General features: G+C 39.1%; 1 protein-coding gene across 7 annotated transcripts in view; it reads left to right on the plus strand.

Moving 5' to 3' along the window:
* Positions 1-19,382, plus strand: part of diaph2 (diaphanous-related formin 2) — a 426,632-nt gene that overhangs the window by 242,613 nt on the left and 164,637 nt on the right. For all 7 annotated transcript variants that reach the window (XM_031302826.2, XM_031302828.2, XM_031302833.2 and 4 more), the window contains 2 exons: positions 13,586-13,687; positions 17,802-18,041. In XM_031302826.2, the coding sequence (XP_031158686.1) occupies positions 13,586-13,687; positions 17,802-18,041 (342 nt within the window). The remainder of the gene's footprint in view (positions 1-13,585; positions 13,688-17,801; positions 18,042-19,382) is intronic.

Consider the following 19,382-nt stretch of genomic DNA (forward strand, 5'->3'; position numbering starts at 1 on the left):
TTTATTAAGATGAGCGAAAGTATCAACAACACTAAATTATCGGCAACAGTAAGTGGAAGTGAAAAATAATGTAAATAAAATTAATTATATTATAATTGGATTCACATCAACTTGAATATTACATTGCACTTTTCGGCTTTTTTTGCACTTCTGGTTGGACGCAAACTGCATTTCGTTGTCTTTATACTTGTACTCTGCAGAATGACAATAAAGTTGAATCTAATCTAATCTAATCATACATTATGTCCTTCATCCTGATTAGGTTCCAATTGAGAGAGAGAGAGAGAATTTGAAGGTTTATCTGCCTAAGTAGTGTTAACTAAGAGTGAAATATTTATGCACTGAATAATTTTCACAATTTGGTCGGGAGATGTGTCGTAGTAAATTATTGTATATTCGGGAACTGTAGTGACAGTTTAGACCAAATTACTTTAAAGTGCCCATATTATGAAAAAATCACTTTTTCTGGGATTTGGGGTATTATGTTGTGTCTCTGGTGCTTCCACACACATACAAACTTTGATAAAAATCCATCCATGCTGTTTAGAGTGAGATACGGTTTCTGAATGTGTCCTGCCTTCAGTCTCTGGGTGAGCTGTTCAAAATCGGCACGGCTTGTGACGTCACAAGCCGAAACGAGCAGGCTAACCGCAACCATTAGCTCGTTAGCATGCTAACGCTAGCATGCTACCTCGTTCTCAATAGCAAAGCACTGCTACAACACACACAAGTTCACCATAATCTACAAAAGGAACTACTTACATGTGCGCCCTCATTTAGAAGTCTCCCAGCTAATCCTGCCTTGTAACTGACCGAAGTTGTAGAAACAGCCTGTCTTTTACTGTCTATGGAGCTAGCTAGCTGACATGATCTACATCTTAGCTACTGCACATGTGCAGTGCAATCAAAGATAGTACAGAAGAAGAAGAAGAAGAAAAGAGGTCTCACTCTGTAGCTAAAACAGAGACCAGGTGAAAAGAGGATCTGCAGCAGTGAGAGAGAGCGGTGCAGTACAACAAAAATATGGTGTTTTTTTAAAATTAAACCATGTAAACCTATTCTGGTACAACCTTAAAATACAATTATGAACCTGAAAATGAGCATAATATGGCTGCTTTAAATGTGTAACATATTATTTTGGAATTTCCATTTCAAGGTGGCTGAAAACGTGTACTAAGCTGGCCCATTTTGACGATGAAGCACTGCTGAAAACGCTTTTCTGTTGTGGAAATGGTCTCTGGAAAATCTTTATCTAAGTACAAATGGCTGACAATGTTGGTATTTTTTTTATAACACATGGTTTGCAGTCTCTGGGAGGAACTTTTTCCAAAGGAGTCGTGATTAAGTTGTGTTGGTTTCAAGGAATTTAGATTAATGTTTACCAAGTGTACTCTCCAAGCTCTCCAAGCTTCTTCTTTTGTCTTGCCACTTTTTTCTTATTTTTGTTGTACAATAATTCTGCTGGACTACCTTGCATTCCCTCGTTGCTTAATTGGCATATCTTGGGAGATCTTACAATGAAATAACAGTTAACACATGTTTAAATTTCTGACAATGCATTCAAACCCTCATATAATGCCCCCCTGACAAATATGAGCTTTTTAAGGTCTAATCTGCTTTTCTACCTCCATCATGCAAAAGCAGGCCAAGGTTCCTCATGCTCTATATATAGTAGTGGTTGCAGTGAGTCCCTGTGATGTCCAATTATGGCCCATAACCATGTCACATCAAAGCTCATCACTACATTGACCTCAGTTTATTAGAGCTAATGCACACTCACAAAGGATTTATTGTTGGCAACTTAAGTCGGCCACTGAAGTTCAAAAGTTACATCTATACACGGGGAATTCAAATGCAGACTTCTGCTGCACTTGATAAAAATTACCCCACATCGAGTCCATGTCTTCGGGCTTGTCACGATTTTCTTGTGTTGAGCTTTTTGGGAACAGGGTTTTCCAGTGCACTTAACTTACTATATCTTTTTAAATAAGTGCTTGACTTTAACCCTAAATAAATTGTGTGACAGAAATACTTACTTATAAGCCTTGTAAGTGGGTGTGGGTGCAGGAATATTCAAACTATTCTTCTATTGTAACACTTGATCCAGTTATTGTAAACAAAGTTTGCACTCAAGTGCTTTAAATGATTTCCATGGGTATAAAGTAATGGGTGTTAAATGTATATCAAGCAATATGTGTGTGTTTTAAAAACACACATTGTTCATAATTTCTGTTTGTTAACGAGTGATAATGAAAAGTTGTGCATTATAACACTGAGATTAGGATTTCAAGATGCAGGCCCACAGGCCATGGTGACCTGAACCACTTCCATGTAGCTAAAGAGAGAGAGAGAGAGAGAGAGAGAGAGAGAAGTGAATTGACATAGAAATTCACACACAGACTGAGGATTTATTTTAAACAAACCATAGTTTTGTAGGCTGCTGCAGAGCTAGCTATTTTCCCCACCCCTACTCAAAACATGCCATGTGATCTAGCTGCTTGAAATGAGGGAGTCATCACTAAATGTTTAAGCACGCCCAGTTTTTGGTGTGTGTGTGGTAAGCTAACTCTTGTCAGCGGAAGATATGGCCCTGGGGGCTTGTTTTGCGGAATATCAGAGTAGCTTCTTAATGTTTAATGTCTGCCAGTGTATTTTATATTACCCCATCTCCTTTTCAAAAGGAAAGGCTAATGACTAACACTGCACCACCGCTATTCATTTGTAATTATAGTGCCCTACGTTGTGTGCAAATACACATATAAGAATATCAAAGAAATGCAGTGAAGTGTCCAGCATCTCTTGTATTTAAACTCAGCATGTCTTAATGAGTATCATTTTGAGTACTTACTGGTTGATATACCAGGCTTTTAAGTACACAGTGAGAAAAATTTGTATTCATTTTATGATTTAAGGTGAGCAGTAGGATGTTCCACATATTACATTGATTTTTGCACAACCTTATTCAGCATGGGAATCTATGTCAAGGTAAAAAGTATGTAATACTGCAAACATACAGTAATATAGTTGAACAGGAATTTGTGTCGCATCATGTGCACATTTGTGTAGTCATTATACCGTATGTAAGGACATGTTGATGGGTCAAACCAACACCTACTGTATATACATATTTTCACTTCCAATGAAGTGAAAATAATGGAGCTTCTAACTATCTGTATACTGCCTCATATTTTAGCGACAGCTATGCTAAGTTCTCTTTTACTACGGCCACAATATCATGACTCAAAAATGCATTTCTTTTCTCAAAAATCTGTTATTATTGCAGACTTTTTGTGGTGTGCAGTATGTCTGCCTTCCCTACCTAAATTAAATGTGCTGTTGTAGTATGAACACTCATTTAAATTACATTTGTTTCATTCATGTGGCTGTGTTTTATTTAATATAATTTCAAACTATCAATTGACACAATACCACAGTGGCTGTCATCCAAATAAATTGGAATTCTGCAGGGACAGTATCTGCCCAATTGGGCCCTGTGTGTAAAATAAGCTCTATACAGTTCTTCCCTTCAGGAAATGCATACATGGATATTCTTTCCAATTATTTTCAGATATACATGTATATTAAAAAATAATAATGGTCCCTTCCTTAAAAATGGCTAATTACATAGTGTGTCCCGAGAAATCATAATACACACTGACTAGGTTGTCTCACAGTAAACCCCAGCATTGTCAGCTTTCGGCTTTGCACTACTTCTCTTCACCTCGCCATGGCAACAACCTTTCCACCAGGTCTCACAGGAGTCCTTCGTACTAGCCATGCTTGTTATTATTGTTTATCTCTCTTGTCAATCACCCAGATCACCACGATGCTCATTCATATGCATGGACCCATCATTACACGTGGTAGCTCATTGGCTGCAGGGTCTGGCAGTGCCCATGCCAGCCTTTGTTCTCCGCTGTAACAACAGGTGATTGCAGCAGCCTGGCACATTGTCGGGCATCATTTGCATGGTGTAAAAATGCACATGTGGGGCAAGGTGATAAGTATGGCTATGCATTGGGCCTGTTGGATTAGAGCTTAAGTAGGAGAAATTGGGTCCTCCTTGGGCTTAATTGTGGTTTATTTTGGCACACAGCACAAAACTTTCTTATGCATCAAATGCTAATTTAACAATTAAATGTTAAATACATTATGCTGATTTGGTAGGGCTGAAAAAAATAAGACAGAAAAGGAGAAGTATTAGAGTAAACAAAGTAAAGGCAGGGGAAAGAGAGGCGAGGCTTGGCTTGGTGCAATATCAAATGCACCTCAGAAATTGATGGCCAGGACCCAAGGTACTACATGTTCTTTGCACTTATCATCACCACACTGCTGATCTTTAGCTACAGGTCAGGTACTCTGTCCCCAGGTTGAATATTGATTAACAGCTCACACACACGGACACACACAGGCTTATACACACACACACCCACCCACACACAGACAAGTTTATGCACAATACAGCACAACAGTTACATTTTCATTAGGTGGAGTCCATGCAGTCTCTCCTCAGGCACACTGGGTGCTGTATTTTCTTAACCGAGCAAAATTTGTTTTGTTTTCACTCTCCAATTTAGTGTCTTTGTTTCTGTGACAGATGGCACATCACTCACACAGACACTCTCAGACAGCAGACTCCACAAACAAATTAATTTCTATTACTGCTTTGCATGCTAGCTCTCTTCTTATTTGATTGACAGCCTCATTATATACCAGCACTGTATTAGGATGACTGTATGAGACATTGTCAAAGAAGAATAATCCCAAATGAGAGATGATCTCAATGCAGTGCAGTGAAGTGCATCCCCTTTTTTCCACCTTGACAAGTTTGTTTTTTAAGTCAATGCTCTGCATTTACCTTGTCTTCATGCATTAGGTTTTTATCAAAGTTTATGTCAATAAATTAGAATATGTGCATTTATATTATGAGGCATACTCAATATTTAAAAGCTAGATTCATCTCTAAATCCTGGGGGCTCACAATAGATTCAGGTTAGAGTTGAATGAGCTTTAAACACTTTGTTTATTTCTTTCTGTCTCTGTTTCTTATTTGTTTGTTTCTTTTCTGTCTCTGTTACTTCTCTCTATTCTTGTATCTTTCTTCACCAAATTCTCTCTGTTTATCTTTTTTATTTCTCTATGTGAACTCCTTATTTGCTGGGTTATTTCCCCTCTTAATCCTGCTTCACACCTTTCATGGCAAATGTAAGTGCTCAGGTGTGCACATTAAAAAAAAAAAGATATAGAAAAATATATCCTCCACATTTCCTTCTAAAAGACACATTTAATGTCACAGTAAATATGTCAGATGTTCCAGCCCCAACCCTTAAATTAATCCATCCCCCCTCTATCTCTCTCTCAGCCTCTTTCCCTCCCTCTCACTGCGTTTGTGTCTTTCTCTCAAACTGCATTTCTCATTTAGTTTTAATGCGATTTTAGAATCTGTCACACTCAGTTTGTTGCCTGTCAACCTGTCACTGTAGCTTTGCTCATATTGAGATTTTAGGTGTTTGTACTGTTTGGCAGGGTTTAGATTCTGTAAGACTACAATGTCCTATATAACTGATGTTCATTGTTTAACATATTTACCTGTTAGACAAGATTTGCCATTTATTGTTTGTTTTCATCTGTAGGTTCTCCTCTAATGTTGAGGTTAAATGTTGAAGATGTCTGCTTATATTAATGAACATTTTTAACCTGTATTGTTATTGTAAATGATTTACATATAATTTCATATTACACATGATTTTTTTATTTTGTTTTTATAAATTCTAAATATTCAGACGAGAAACGTAAAATTAAAAGGTGTGCACTCCCATTATGTGTCAAAACTGTCCCCATTCTTGTAAAAAAAAACAACAACTTGATAGCCTTTGTTTCACATATTCAGTAGTTTCCAGTTCTGTGGTTGTAACCTTTTGTTTAAGATGGATGCCGTCTACACCCCCAACCTATTGTGCAAAGTACTTTTTTCTCTTTTGACTCTTAAGCTTAGTTTGAACAAAATCTTTTGAAATTCTACATAATGTCTTTTTTGGAACTGTCAAGCGTTGGTTTTGGAATTTAAGGTTCTTGTTGTCTGTCTATTACTTTGTTATTGATTCAAACTGAAGTCTTTACTGATTTGCCGTGAGCCTGCAGGGAGCCTGCTGTGGTGTCACGGCACGGAGATGTTGATTCTCATCACAAAGCATGGGCAGAATACCACATGGTTCTCTGTCTCCCAAAATTGAGGAGGAAATCAATTAAAAGGAGAAAAATCACATCTGTCAAGCACATAGCAGACATGGCTGCTCTTGTGTCTTTGTTGTAGACCTCCCATAGGCCTAGCAGAGAGGAAAACAGTTTACTCAGATCATCTTGTAGACTTCAGGTGATTCTCTCTCTTTTCACCTTTATTTAACCCAGTTTTAATAAGGACGTTATTGCTCTGAGAAAAGCTTTATCGATTGACATGTCTTAGACTATATCCAAAGCTTTCTTGTTTTTTTTTCCTTCATCATTTTGACATTACTGTTGGGAATATGCTTCTCTGTGCTCTAATTATTTTTCACAAGGTAGGTGTTGTAGAGTAGGTGTGGTACATGTTAGACGTCCTGCTCCACACAATAGTATTACAGTTCAACTTGGCTTAATGTACATTTTTGGAGCATTATAATTTGTGTGGAATAGTGCACACTTTTACTGACATTCGTTGTATTTTCAATATCAAAGCATTTTTAATTTGCACTACATTAGCACCTGCTGTTTTAACAGCATGCAGTGCTGTAAACTGTATGGTTAAGTGTGTGCCTAATACATGCCTAATACTCCCCTTTTAAACTGTATTAACTTGGCAATGGTTCACAGGTGCTTTGAAACTGCACTTGATTCACTGGAAGCTATTTGACAGCAGCAGAGATCAAAGAATGGAAGTGAAAGCCCTACAGATACTGTCATATTCTACAAAGTTTAGTGAACCGTAACCTGTATCTCATTACTTTTACACTCTCCTTTACCCTCACAACGGCTTGCATTCCTCAAGTACATTTGCCTGGGTAGCAGTAGTGGAATTATTTTACCAGTATTGACTTTACTTGTTTTTTTCTGTACAGTACATACACCAAAATCGCACAATTCCAAGTTAAAGTGAGGGGAAAACACCAGTAACAGTGTTGCGAGGTTGTCTGAGTCCTTGAGTTGACCTGCTGACTAGTATAGTATAGTAAATCTATAATACATTGATGGAGTATAGTTTACAATGATATCCTTATCGGTTTTAGAATATAATAACCAAAAAACAATTATCTGTACATTAATGTTATGGTTATTCTTTAAAATTGAATTTTAACACATTTTTACAGGCAGGCACATTGTGTATATTATTCACATATTTTCACACTGATGCAAATGATTTGTGCTTGTGTATGTGTTATTGGACTGCCTGCTTTCCCTGACAAAGATTAATTGATTCTGATCTGTCTATTTAACATGTGGTTGATTGACAGCTGAATACATATTTTAATGATCCAACCCAGAATTTACAAAAGGCAGTTTTTGGGAGCTAGATAACGATATGCATAAAAATATACACTACTGGAGCTTTGAAAAGCTTTTTGAACTGTGACAGTCAGCAGAGGAAGAATACATCCAGAAATGAAGATCATAACTGTTGTTTGGTTGTAGGAGAGCAACTGCTGTGCACAGAACCTGGGAGCATTTCTGGGGACAAAAAATATCCTTAGAACGGAGCATAATACTGAAAAGATATCCATGCACTTTAGTTGCACATTTTACATTTTCAGTTTCTGTTGACACATTAAGTCATAGGGCCCTATTTTAACGATCTGAAACGCAAGTATCAAATGCCAAACATAAGTAGCTTTGTGGGCAGATCTCGGGCGCTGTTGCTATTATACCGGCGGGATAAATGACTCTTGCGCCCGACGCAAATCTAATCTGAAGTAGCTACATTACTCATAGGTGTGGTTTGGGCGTAATGTGCAATAAACCAATCAGAGCGTTATCTCACATTCCCTTTAAAAGCAGGCACGCTTGTTCCATGGCGGATTGCTATTATAATGGCGGATTTGCTAGGCGCACGCCAGGAGCGGTTCACAGCCGAGGAGACCGACATTTGCTATTGATTTTTCTTTTTGACAAAATGTAAATAAAGAAATGTCACAAAAACATACTTTCCGGTGTTTTGGGCTCACTTTCACTGAATCAGGAGGTTATGAATGCATGGTGATATTTTTGCATGCGCCCTTAAAAATATCTGAATAACGCGCCACTGACTTTAGACTAGGTTTTTCCTGGTCTGTGGCTGAATTGTTTTCTGAAACTGCAAAATAGCACTAGGGAACGTTTGCGCCGGAACACGCCTCCTCTTTTTGCTGAACCGCCCCCGGGAGCGCAAGTTCATTCCCTAATTTACCAACCTGAGTCTGTGGAGGGAAAAGTCCGCTGTGCGTCGGGTGCAAAATAGGAATGATACATGCGTCGGTATACAAAGTCAATTGCGCTGGGTGCAAGATAGAGCCCATCCTATTCTTGGGCACATTTTCTGTTGGTTGACATAATGTACACACATTTTTGACTAAACTAAACCTGTGATGAAGTTGCTTGTTACTTGTACAATCAAATCAATTAATCACAGCATTGTATTCGCAACAAAAGCTGTAAGGGCAGGGACACTTGCATCAACAAATTTACCATAACATGTATTTGTATTTTCCAGCAAATATGCCACATCCATTTACCAATTATTGTATATATTCACTTGTTTCACCAATTCAGCCTACAATTTGTTTTTATTTTTGACAAAATGATACTGAGCAGAATTAACCAGGTTTTAACCTGAACATCCAAATGTTGCTGTTGCAGTTTGCTTTGTTGGTGGATGGTGTTTCTTGGCTCGTGTGCTGATAAGTAGCGCCTTCATCTTCGCCCAAGGCGGTAAATGAATGTGTAGTGTTGCTAGCATACTTCCAGTAATCTCTCCTAGACTGCTGTGTGTGTCTGGTGGCGTGTGGTGAGGAGTCTGGCCCAGCATCATCACCCAGTCTCCCACATTGCCACACATATGGTGCTGCCTTTGTGTCAATTGTGCTCTATGGGGTCTCTAATAATTAACAAGATGACAGACACATGAAATGACAAGCACAAGGTGGATTCGATTTTCCATTACCTAGTTTTCTGTCTGTGTTTTTCAGATGCGTTTAACTGTAGCATTTTAAAATGTTTTAATTTCACCTCTCTCAAAACTTTCAATCCATTCCTAATGTAATTACAAAGGCAACTTTGGAAATGGCAAATCCAATGAATGGCATTAGTTTTGTGTGTATGTATGTTTGTAGATGTAATCATGGTTTTCTGCATGCTGACAAATTACTGTTGAGTATCAAAAGCACAGCTTTACTGGAAACAGAAACATACATTATTACAGCTGGAACACACCGCACGCATAAGTGTCGCGTAGCATATATACGTGCCTGATCGTGCGCCTGGTCTCTCTCTCTCCAATAGAAAGACAGGATGAGTGGGGAAAACTGTGGTAATCGTAGCCTATATGTGGCTGTGTGTGTGTGTGTGTGTGTCTCAAGTCAAGACAGCCAAAATTTATTTTGGTAAAATATCCGGCTGCACTGTGGTCTTCCTGTATGTGATTACCTGCCTGGCTTGACACATACGCTTGCGTATCACACGCTACGCGCCTGGTGTGGCCGGACAGATTGGATAACATGGGCGCCGAAATAAAAATAACTGTGCTATGCTTCTGCGTCGAATCGACGGCGTACCCCCGCAGACCCCTCTGCGTCGCCGCGAACCCCTCTCTAAGCCCTCTGCTGTAGCTCGACGTGCACCTGCAAAAATTTGTAACTTCGCATCGAGGCAACGCAGACCGCAAGGACTGTGATTGGTCAACTCGTCCTGTGTGTTGATAGTCGGTGTTTCAAGCAGCCTAGTGGGGAGTAGCAACATGCTAGTTCACTGACATAAGCTTTGCAAATAAACGCCGATGTATTTTGGTTACAATGATGGGGTTATCCGTTTGTAAAGTGTCTATATGACAGTAACGTTTTGAAATTAGCACTTAGCCTGCAAGCAGTACTTTGTGGGCAGTTGTGCTAAAGTTTGCTTGCTAACATAACATAAACTGGCTGGCAGACACCTCGCAAATAACCTCGGACTTATCACCCCCTAGCGTTATGGCGGTTAAATGCACCACAATGCAAAGCAACCGCGACGCAACTCCGAAAGGGTCACGACGGCGTAGGAGCGACGGTGTAACTACGCCGTGGAGTTGACACAGAAGCATAAAACAGCCTTTACGCGTGCAGTGTGTTCCAGCTGTTAGAAATGTGCTGAAATACATTCAGCAGGCTCTGCCAAGGACACTTCTCCTTCATATCTACAGTATATTATGCTAAACCAGACTCAACTCAAATGGAAAGGCACTGTAAAAGACTTACTTTACAAGGGTGAAAACATTCCCCTTATTGTTCATCTTTGCTCAGGAAGCAACGCCAGAGAAGAACAGCCTAATTAATCGGATTTGCCACAGTATTAGCAATGACTATTCTAATGGATGAATGGTTTGCTCCTGTGCTGATGACGTTCCACTCAGAATCAACGATACATTCTCAAGGAGAACTTTGTTACTAATCCAGCTACTGATGTCCCTTAGAATTCAAGAGAAACATTTTATATGCAATGTATTGCACTCTATCCCGTAGACTGGCCCATCTTTGCTTGTTCACTTGGAGTTTTATTATAGTCATACTTACATATACCTTACTTTGAATAGCATCGATCTTTATATTTTTATGTAGTTGATACTACACATTTTAAAACTTAAAGGTTCAGTGTGTAGGATTTATTTGCATCTAACTGAACAAACTGAAACTTCTGTGTGTTAAGCGTGTAGGAGAACTACGGTGGCTGACACAAAAACATTAATATCCCTCACTAGAGCCAGTGTTTGGTTTGTCCGTTCTAGGCTACTGTAGAAACGTGGCGCTGCAAAATGGCAGACCCACTCCGTGTCTAGATATAAAACTTTTCTTATTTTTTCACATTATTATACACTAATGAAAACATAGTTATAAATATTATATTCCATTTCTGCCAATAGATTGCCCTAAATTCTACACACTAGACCTTTAACACTACATAAAAAGCAAATTATCAAGTCTGTTGAGGTTTTCAGGAACAGCTAAACATGCATTTCTGTCAACAGTTCAACTTAAAACTCTAACTAAAACCTACATACCTGAACAAAAATAATAATAAAAACAATATTTTGCCTCTTTATGAAATAGTCATGACTTATATAAAACAGAATCATGAAGTATGTCTTTACAAAAGGTCAGAGTGAATAATTAGCAACTAGGGCTGTCAATCGATTAAAAAAATTTATCTAATTAATTACAGACTCTGTGATTAATTAATTGAAATTAATCGCATACATAATTGACGGTACCTGAACCGATACTTTTTAAGAAAGTAAAAAAAGAAAAGAAAACAAAGGGCACTAAACAACAGTTGGTGACATTAAAGAACGGCTTGTTTATTGCTAAGGCCATATGGTCAAAATTAAATGATTTAATAATAATGTATAACAATAACTTATTTCACTAGTAAATTGCTGTTGAACGACAAAAACAACCACCACGGACATTTACAATAACTTCAAATATACCACGAAGCTGTAGTTTACCAGTTTCATTGAACGCACCGTCTGTGTTGTTTTTCCGACGGCAGCTCGGCAGCTGCAGATTGTTACATCACGCTGTTGAGTCACAGTCCTCTACAGTAAACCACAGTCAAACTTTACACCGTTCAGCGTTAGCTGTCAGCATTGTAACCGTGTTTAATCCAGCTACTAGCTAGCGGTAGGCTAACGTTAGCTGCTGTCGAGTGTAGTGTCAACTAGCGTCACGTGCAGCGGTGTTTGTGTTGCCTGTATCGTCTTCAGAGCACCAGAGAGAAGAGCAGACATATCAGTGGCACCAGATTTCGGTAGCCAGGGTTGGCAGGAAGAAGATTTTTACAAGTAAATGTTCCAGTTAATGATCCAGGCAGCACATTCGCGTCTCCCTCCTTCATTTTACAGTCCAATGGTGGCTAGAACGGCTCTGGGTCAAACCTCAATATGGAATGGATTAATCAGCGTTATTTTTTTTAACGCGTTATTTTTTCTCAGATTAATTAATCGAAATTAACTCGTTATTTTGACAGCCCTATTAGCAACATTAGCTTTGTGCTGAATACAGTATATTCATTGCCATATACCCAGTCATCATTTAACTTCATCCTTACAAATCCAATTACACAAATGTGTTGTTTTTTTGTCATCAACAATCCTTTCTGCCTCCGCTGATATGATCAAAAGCCTTCATTATCATGGCACCATTGCTTGCTGCAGACCCTAATTGGAGCTTCAGCTAAAGCAAGCAACATTTGATATAATGGCTCTCTCCCAAACAGGAATGCCAGGCCTGCATTATAGCTTACATTTTATATTGCTGCATTCCCTGAGGGAAGGACAGAGATGTCATCATTAGTGGGCAGTAGACACTGGCCGTGGTGCTAGGGTCTACAGAGTGGTCAGCCAGGCCCGTGGCCCAGCAGCAGTGTCTACTCTCTGTTTTTACTGTCTGGGCTCCCATCTGGCCACGTGACCCTGCACCAGTTTGCTTCCACTGAATACATTTGGGGAGCTAATGAGAAGGGAAGTTTTGTGAAGACCTGACAAAGGGCACCGCTTCCTCTTCTTCTTCTCCCCTGAGAAAAGAGGAAAAAGTCACTGTGGTCAATTGTATTAACTTTGCTGACCTTCACACAAACAATTAACATTTACAGAAAGCACAGTCCCTCCTATTATCTTTCTCATCTCCATCTTAATCTTCAACCTCACCAGCAGCTTTTTTGTTGTTGCTACTTCTGCAAAGGGAAATTAACAGATAAGTAGCAAAATGATGGCATACCCATTGCATGTACTTTTAATACAATTGCAAGGTGATGTGGATTATGCAGTAAAAGGTCAGTTATCTGAAGGTCCCTGACATGTTCGGTAATTGGCTAAGGGCCACCACTGTCACAGTAAAAAGCCAACTGTGAGCAGTGACCTGACCTTATCCTTATCCTTCTACTAGAACATCAGCAAACCTCTTTGACTGAATTCTGGTATAATAAAGATAGAAATATGGGATGAAAATGTTTTTCTTTGACAGTGTCAGAACTCAAAGGAAGTGTTCCATAATAATCTGTTTTTGTTTACAGATGTGTGACATGTCTGACATGCAAGTACTTGTTCTTTTATGGTTCTAGAAAAGTCCATCCTACTTTAATGCTTGAACTGTTGCTGATATGAAGCAACTGCATGTCTATAAAAAGTTATCTTTCAAACTGTTAGCTAGTTGAGGTGAATTTTATCCTGACATAGACAGAAAATGAGATTCTTATTAACATATCTCTCTCTCTCTCTCTCTCTCTCTCTCTCTCTCTCTCTCTCTCTCGCTCGGTCTTTCTTTCTGTCTCTGTGTGTTTGTGTGTGTGTGTGTGTGTGTGTCTGTGTTTGTGTGTGCTTTCCCATTTCTAGAACCTGATAAAGAACCTGCCAGAGCAGAAAGAGCTGAATTCGCTAGCGGAACTAAAGGGTGAATATGAAGAGCTAGTGGAGTCAGAGCAGTTTGGCATTGTGGTAAGTATAATTTCCTGGTGACTACTGGATCGTCCCAAGAGAACACACAGTATACACAATCATACTCCCGGTCTGCTATAGTCAAACACTTGGAAGCATGCACAGTTGAAAAATTCGGTTTTTTTCCTTATTGCTCACTCTCTCTGTATCTCTATACCTCACACAGAGTCACACTGCACTTTAACACCTTTGTCCGTACTTCCTTCATCATTGTTTCATACACTATTTTTGTGGGGGTCTGCTGGATTTGGACAGTGGTTTAGCAAGGGAAAGGAAATTAAGAAATGTATAATTTAGAGGGATACATCCCAGAGAGTTGCAGTAATGTTTAATTAAAATGTTTAACATATAAAGAGAATATTTAATAAATAGTTACACTTTTTTATCTTCAGCTTCTAAATGACAGAGGCTGTTTTAAAAAAAAAAAAAAGAAGCACTTTTGACTCTTGCTCAGAACATGTTAATCATCTTTGATTACGATCCAGCAACAAGAACTCAGTGAATGCCATATTTTTCCACCAACTGTCAATGTTTTCTCATAATAAAATCACACCCTAAGGCTAAGAATCATGTCTGTAATAACGTTCTTTGAAAAACATGCCACTGTAGTCAACCCAGCTCGGTGATGCATCCTAATCATCTAATCAATTTACAATGACCAGCCAGAGTTTTATCTTTTACAGCAAAAGGAAAAATAATACTGTGGGCACCATATTTTAAACTTTGAGTGTAGCCTTCACAAAGTAATTTTTTTTTTCAGTCATCAAAAGAACTACCTATTCACTGGACAAATATTAGTGATTAGCAAGTGGTTGCAGCTGGAATTTAACCAGTTAAACATTTAAGGCCCAATCTGCTATTTGACCTTATCTATTGACAAAATGGAGGTTTTTAAAATAAAATAATGAAAAAAATAAAATAAAATTGTGTGTTATTCTCTCACGTCAACATTTTTTTTTCACACATTCTCAGACTCCAATCATGGGGTGTGTCAGCTATGCACTGCAACTTGACCTACCTGGAATTCCACCTATATGGAGGTTGACTGAAAAGGCAGAGTTGTATTGTAAATCAGTTGTATAGGAAGGGAAGTACATCATCAAGCCGTTAAAGCTGACCTTTTCACCTAGTTACAGCTATAATTACTTTTTAATTAACTGCTCCTGCCATTCATTTGCCAAGCGAATACCTAGCACTTTATGCAACTGTAAAAGGTAGTGTTAGCTTTGAACTTTACTTTACAACAAGATCATAGAGTTACATTACACTGTTTTAAAAAAAGAAATGTTCAATTAGACCCAAGGGTCGTAGATGTGCTACATCTCCCTAGCTATTTTCTTCACTCGAAGTTTTGTTTTGCCTATGTCTTTTAGGAGCTTTAATGAAGCACATGGCTGGCAGTCTCCCTCCTGGTCTCACCAATTGTGTGATCATATAGCTCCCCGCTGATGAAGTAGCTCCTCAATGCTAAGCTATTTAGTTCCCCTGGGAAATAAGCCATGTTCAAGCTTTACTCTGCCAGAGCTGTCACCAACGTGCTCACTTTCATTGTGATTTCTCCTTATTCTACACAAATCAATTCAAGTGAGGGAGACGGTAGGAGTGTGTGTGTGTGTGTGTGTGTGTGTGTGTGTGTGTGTGTGTGTGTGTGTGTGTGTATGTATGTATGTGTGTGTGTGTGTGTGTGTGTGCGTGTGTGTGTGTGTGTGTGTGTGTGTGTGTGTGTGTGTGTGTGTGTGTGTGTGTGTGTGTGTGTGTGTGTGTGTGTGTGTGCATGTACGTACATGCAGGAAGTGAGGTGGGGGGTGGTTGTTTGACAGACAACTTGCCCATACATATGAATAAATTTGAGCAGTAATGAAACATTATGGGCTGGATCTGAAGGTTGCCTTGAAGCACCAGATTATGCAGCAATCTGTACAATTTGTCTGTGTTTGCTGCTTTGCCACATATCTTACAGCCAAAACCCTATTTGTTTTAATTCCCTCACATTTTCATAACTATTTCTTCTCTCATTTCTTTCTGGCTCCAGTGATTTCACTCCCAAGCCCACAAGTATTGATTGAGGCTGTTATATTATTTATGACAAATCTGTTTAGATTCCTTTATCCATATGAAAGTCTGGAGGGAGGCAGGAAAGAGGTTAATCCCATTTACTAAAGAGGGCAGTTGATGTTCAGTTCATTAAAACTAGTCACAGCAGAAATTACACTGGAGATTCAACATGACATTGATGGTCATGAGGTGGTGGTACTTTATAGGATTTCTTTTGTGTCTTTTTTTTAATCACGTTATGAAAAGTTATTGTAGGAACTCACGTTCTAAATTAGTTTCCAAATAACTGAGAGAGATTGTGAAGAGCAGAATACAGGCTTGAGAACCATAATATTCACATTTACAAAGTATTTTGTGCCTTTATACAGATACTAGAGATGCACCGATTACACTTTTCTAGGCCAATTCCGATTTCCGATTTTTCATTGAGTTTGACCTGCCGATACCGATTTTAGCCGATTCCAATTTAATTTTTTTCTAACCACTTTACAGCACACACAAATATTTATTTTCTATCTTTTCTTTAATAGAATATTTTACATTTTGCATAGAACATAGAACATTTTTTGAACAGATAATCGATCGCTATAAAATAGAACTATAGAAATTACTCTTTGTGTGGGAAATTCACACACATCTAAAGTGCAATGTTATGGAAGAACCATTTCCTTCTTTTCACATCCAATATCCAACTAAAAAAATTTATATATTTAGCAAACTAAACTTCTGTATGTATGAAAACAGGGAAAACAGGTCATGGCAATACAATAATATATAAATAACAAATAAAAATAAAATAAATATAGCCTTGCAGTATAAAGATATTTCTCAAAACACATAAACAGCGTGTAGTTCCTTTTTTAGTAAGTTTGCTTTATGTGTCACCGTGCATAAATATGAACAAAATACCGTTGCTGTCAACGGGCTTATCTGCTAACATTAGCTACCGGCGGTTACCTTGGAACAATCCAGTAAATAGACGGTACCTGAAACAGATGATTTAACGTTACCGCTCATTATACACACACAGTTTAGCAACAAAACTAAACACTGAGGGAAGATTACTACGTTTTTAATGTTGGTTTTGAGCGGTATGCACCCCCACTAACCTGGAATGCGTTTTAAACAGTAACGTTAATACAGCATGTCGGAGGAATGTAGTGTCTCCTGCAGCGGTGCATCAGAGGCAGAGGGACCGTCGCCGCAGCCTTCGCTAACGGTAGCTTCTTGTCTCATCTGGGGTCTGATAAACAGTAAATTCATCAAAGTCAGTGTGCCCAACGCTATTTTCCGATAAACTGTAGCTGTCATATTTCACGGGACCCGCGTGAGTGCGATTTTCATGTTCCAGTTGTTCAGCCTCAGAGGGGAGAGAGAGAGCGGCTGAGACCAGTAGAGCAGACTGCTCTGCAGAACCCTGTATAATTACGACTTTATGACATTTCATAAACAGCTGATGGAGAGCGGTGCGCCACTGCTACATGCATATAGCGGAAACCCTGCTTGTGCACGTGTGATGCTGATGTTGCGCGATGTCAATCATGCGGCGCCCGAGTGAATTTGACCGGAATAAAATCGGCATATGTCGGACTGACCGGCCAGTCTCCGGTCATGGCCGATCACGTGAAAATCGGCCAATTCCGGTCACCAGCCGGTCAATCGGTGCATCTCTAACAGATACATTTTTTTTTATAGATAGATGTGTGTTATTTTTTTGTCAAGTGCAATTTGCCTGTCAATTGAGTCAATTGTGTTGCTCTTTACTTAATAATTGCACTTTTAAGGGTGGATCCTACAAATAATGGGCTGATATAGTACTGCAAGTGTGGTGGCACATTGCACTTGTTTCACTAAAGCTTCAATTGTGTCAGTTTTACATGGGGAAATAGTTTGCCTCTCAAAAAGAATTTGTGTATGGAAGGCAGAATATGGGCCTTTCAATAAGCTGAACATGTGCTCTCAGAAACTTGAACACTACACAACTGTTATTAGGCCTTGTTTATATACAATACAAACTACTCCTACATTGTTTCTTTTTTTTTGTCATTCAAACCTTCAGATGAGTTCAGTAAAACTCCTACGACCACGTCTGAACGGCATTCTGTTCAAGCTGACGTTTGAGGAGCAGGTGAATAACATCCGGCCAGACATCATGAATGTGACATTTGCCTGCGAGGAGGTGAAGAAGAGTGAAAGTTTAAGCAAACTTCTGGAGTTGGTATTGCTGGTTGGCAATTACATGAATGCCGGCTCAAGGAATGCCCAGACGTTTGGTTTCAACATCAGCTTCCTCTGCAAGGTAACACACCACCATCGCACAACACACAGATGAACACCATGTTGTAAAAATGTCTGAAACATGAAATTGATGTTAACGTAAAAGGTGAAAGGCGGAAATTATTGTCACTGCTTCCAAATATACCTGTAAGTTAAATTGACATTTAATAATATTTGTCCAAAGCGACATACAATTGAGGTTCAAACCAAGCCACAGTAGATCACAGAGACGTCTGAGAATAAGTGTCGCAACACTAACTTCTATGTTCTAGTGTTGCTCAAAATACCACATGCATATGCACGTTAGTGCATGTGATATTTGAGCTCTGCACAAAAATACTGGCGCATGTTAAGGGCCGCCAACTCTCACGGATTGACCATGAGACTCACGCAATTGACACATCCATTTTCTCATGCATTGAAAAACTAATTCATAACTGATAACGTCCCGGGCATGAAAAGAGGACACTGACAGCGCACAGACAAACAGCAGCACTGTAAAACATTGAATTTATTGAGCTCTTTTTGAGCATGCCTCAAAGTAATTCTTCTAAAAATCTGCAGTACCTATCACATGAAAAAAATTTAAATACAACAAATATCAGAACGATGATGAGGTGTGGAGCACATGGAACTTGAGCCAGAAAAAGGCAGCATCTGTGTTCACTGCCAGGAAAAATCACAGCATGCAAAGGTGTGAAACAGAGGACTGGCAGCCATGCACACACAGCTTACTAAGCACAGCCAAGCTCTTGTAGCAGACCCGTTCGGCCACACACACACACGCACGCACACACTAAAACTTACATCTGGCGGAGGAGAAAGAGTTCTTAAGCAGCCCCACTGTAGACAAAGCTAGTGTTAGTCAGGTCACGATGAAAACAGTGTTTTAAGCTTGGATTTTAAAATTGTACTTAAACCAGAAGGTGGCTCTAAAGTAGTAAGTCGTAGTACAAAAGTTCTTATGTATTATTTATATACAGTACCGGTCAAAAGTTTGGGGTCACTTAGAAATTTCCATTCCACTCCATTCCAGACAGAATACCAGCTGAGATCAGTTGCATTGTTTTTTTAACCAGGGCAGCAGTTTTCAGATTATATTATGTGCTTACATACTTGCAAAAGGGTTCTCGACTGTTGTAGACAGAAGTGGCTGAAGAAACGCTTGAAATTCCATGCTTTTTGGTCTAAACAGCATACCCAAATTAAAAGTGGTACAGCTCCCATATACTTTGACACTCTGGGGTGTGCCTGATATCATTGGAAAGGTAACACTCTCAAGTTTTTGTTACAAGTGTCAGGGTGATTCTAGGCCTTACTGACACAGAGTTACAGAGGCTAGAATGGAGGTTTTTTATTTCCG

Source organism: Sander lucioperca, chromosome 1 (genome assembly GCF_008315115.2).
Source record: "Sander lucioperca isolate FBNREF2018 chromosome 1, SLUC_FBN_1.2, whole genome shotgun sequence".
Lineage (NCBI taxonomy): Eukaryota > Metazoa > Chordata > Actinopteri > Perciformes > Percidae > Sander > Sander lucioperca.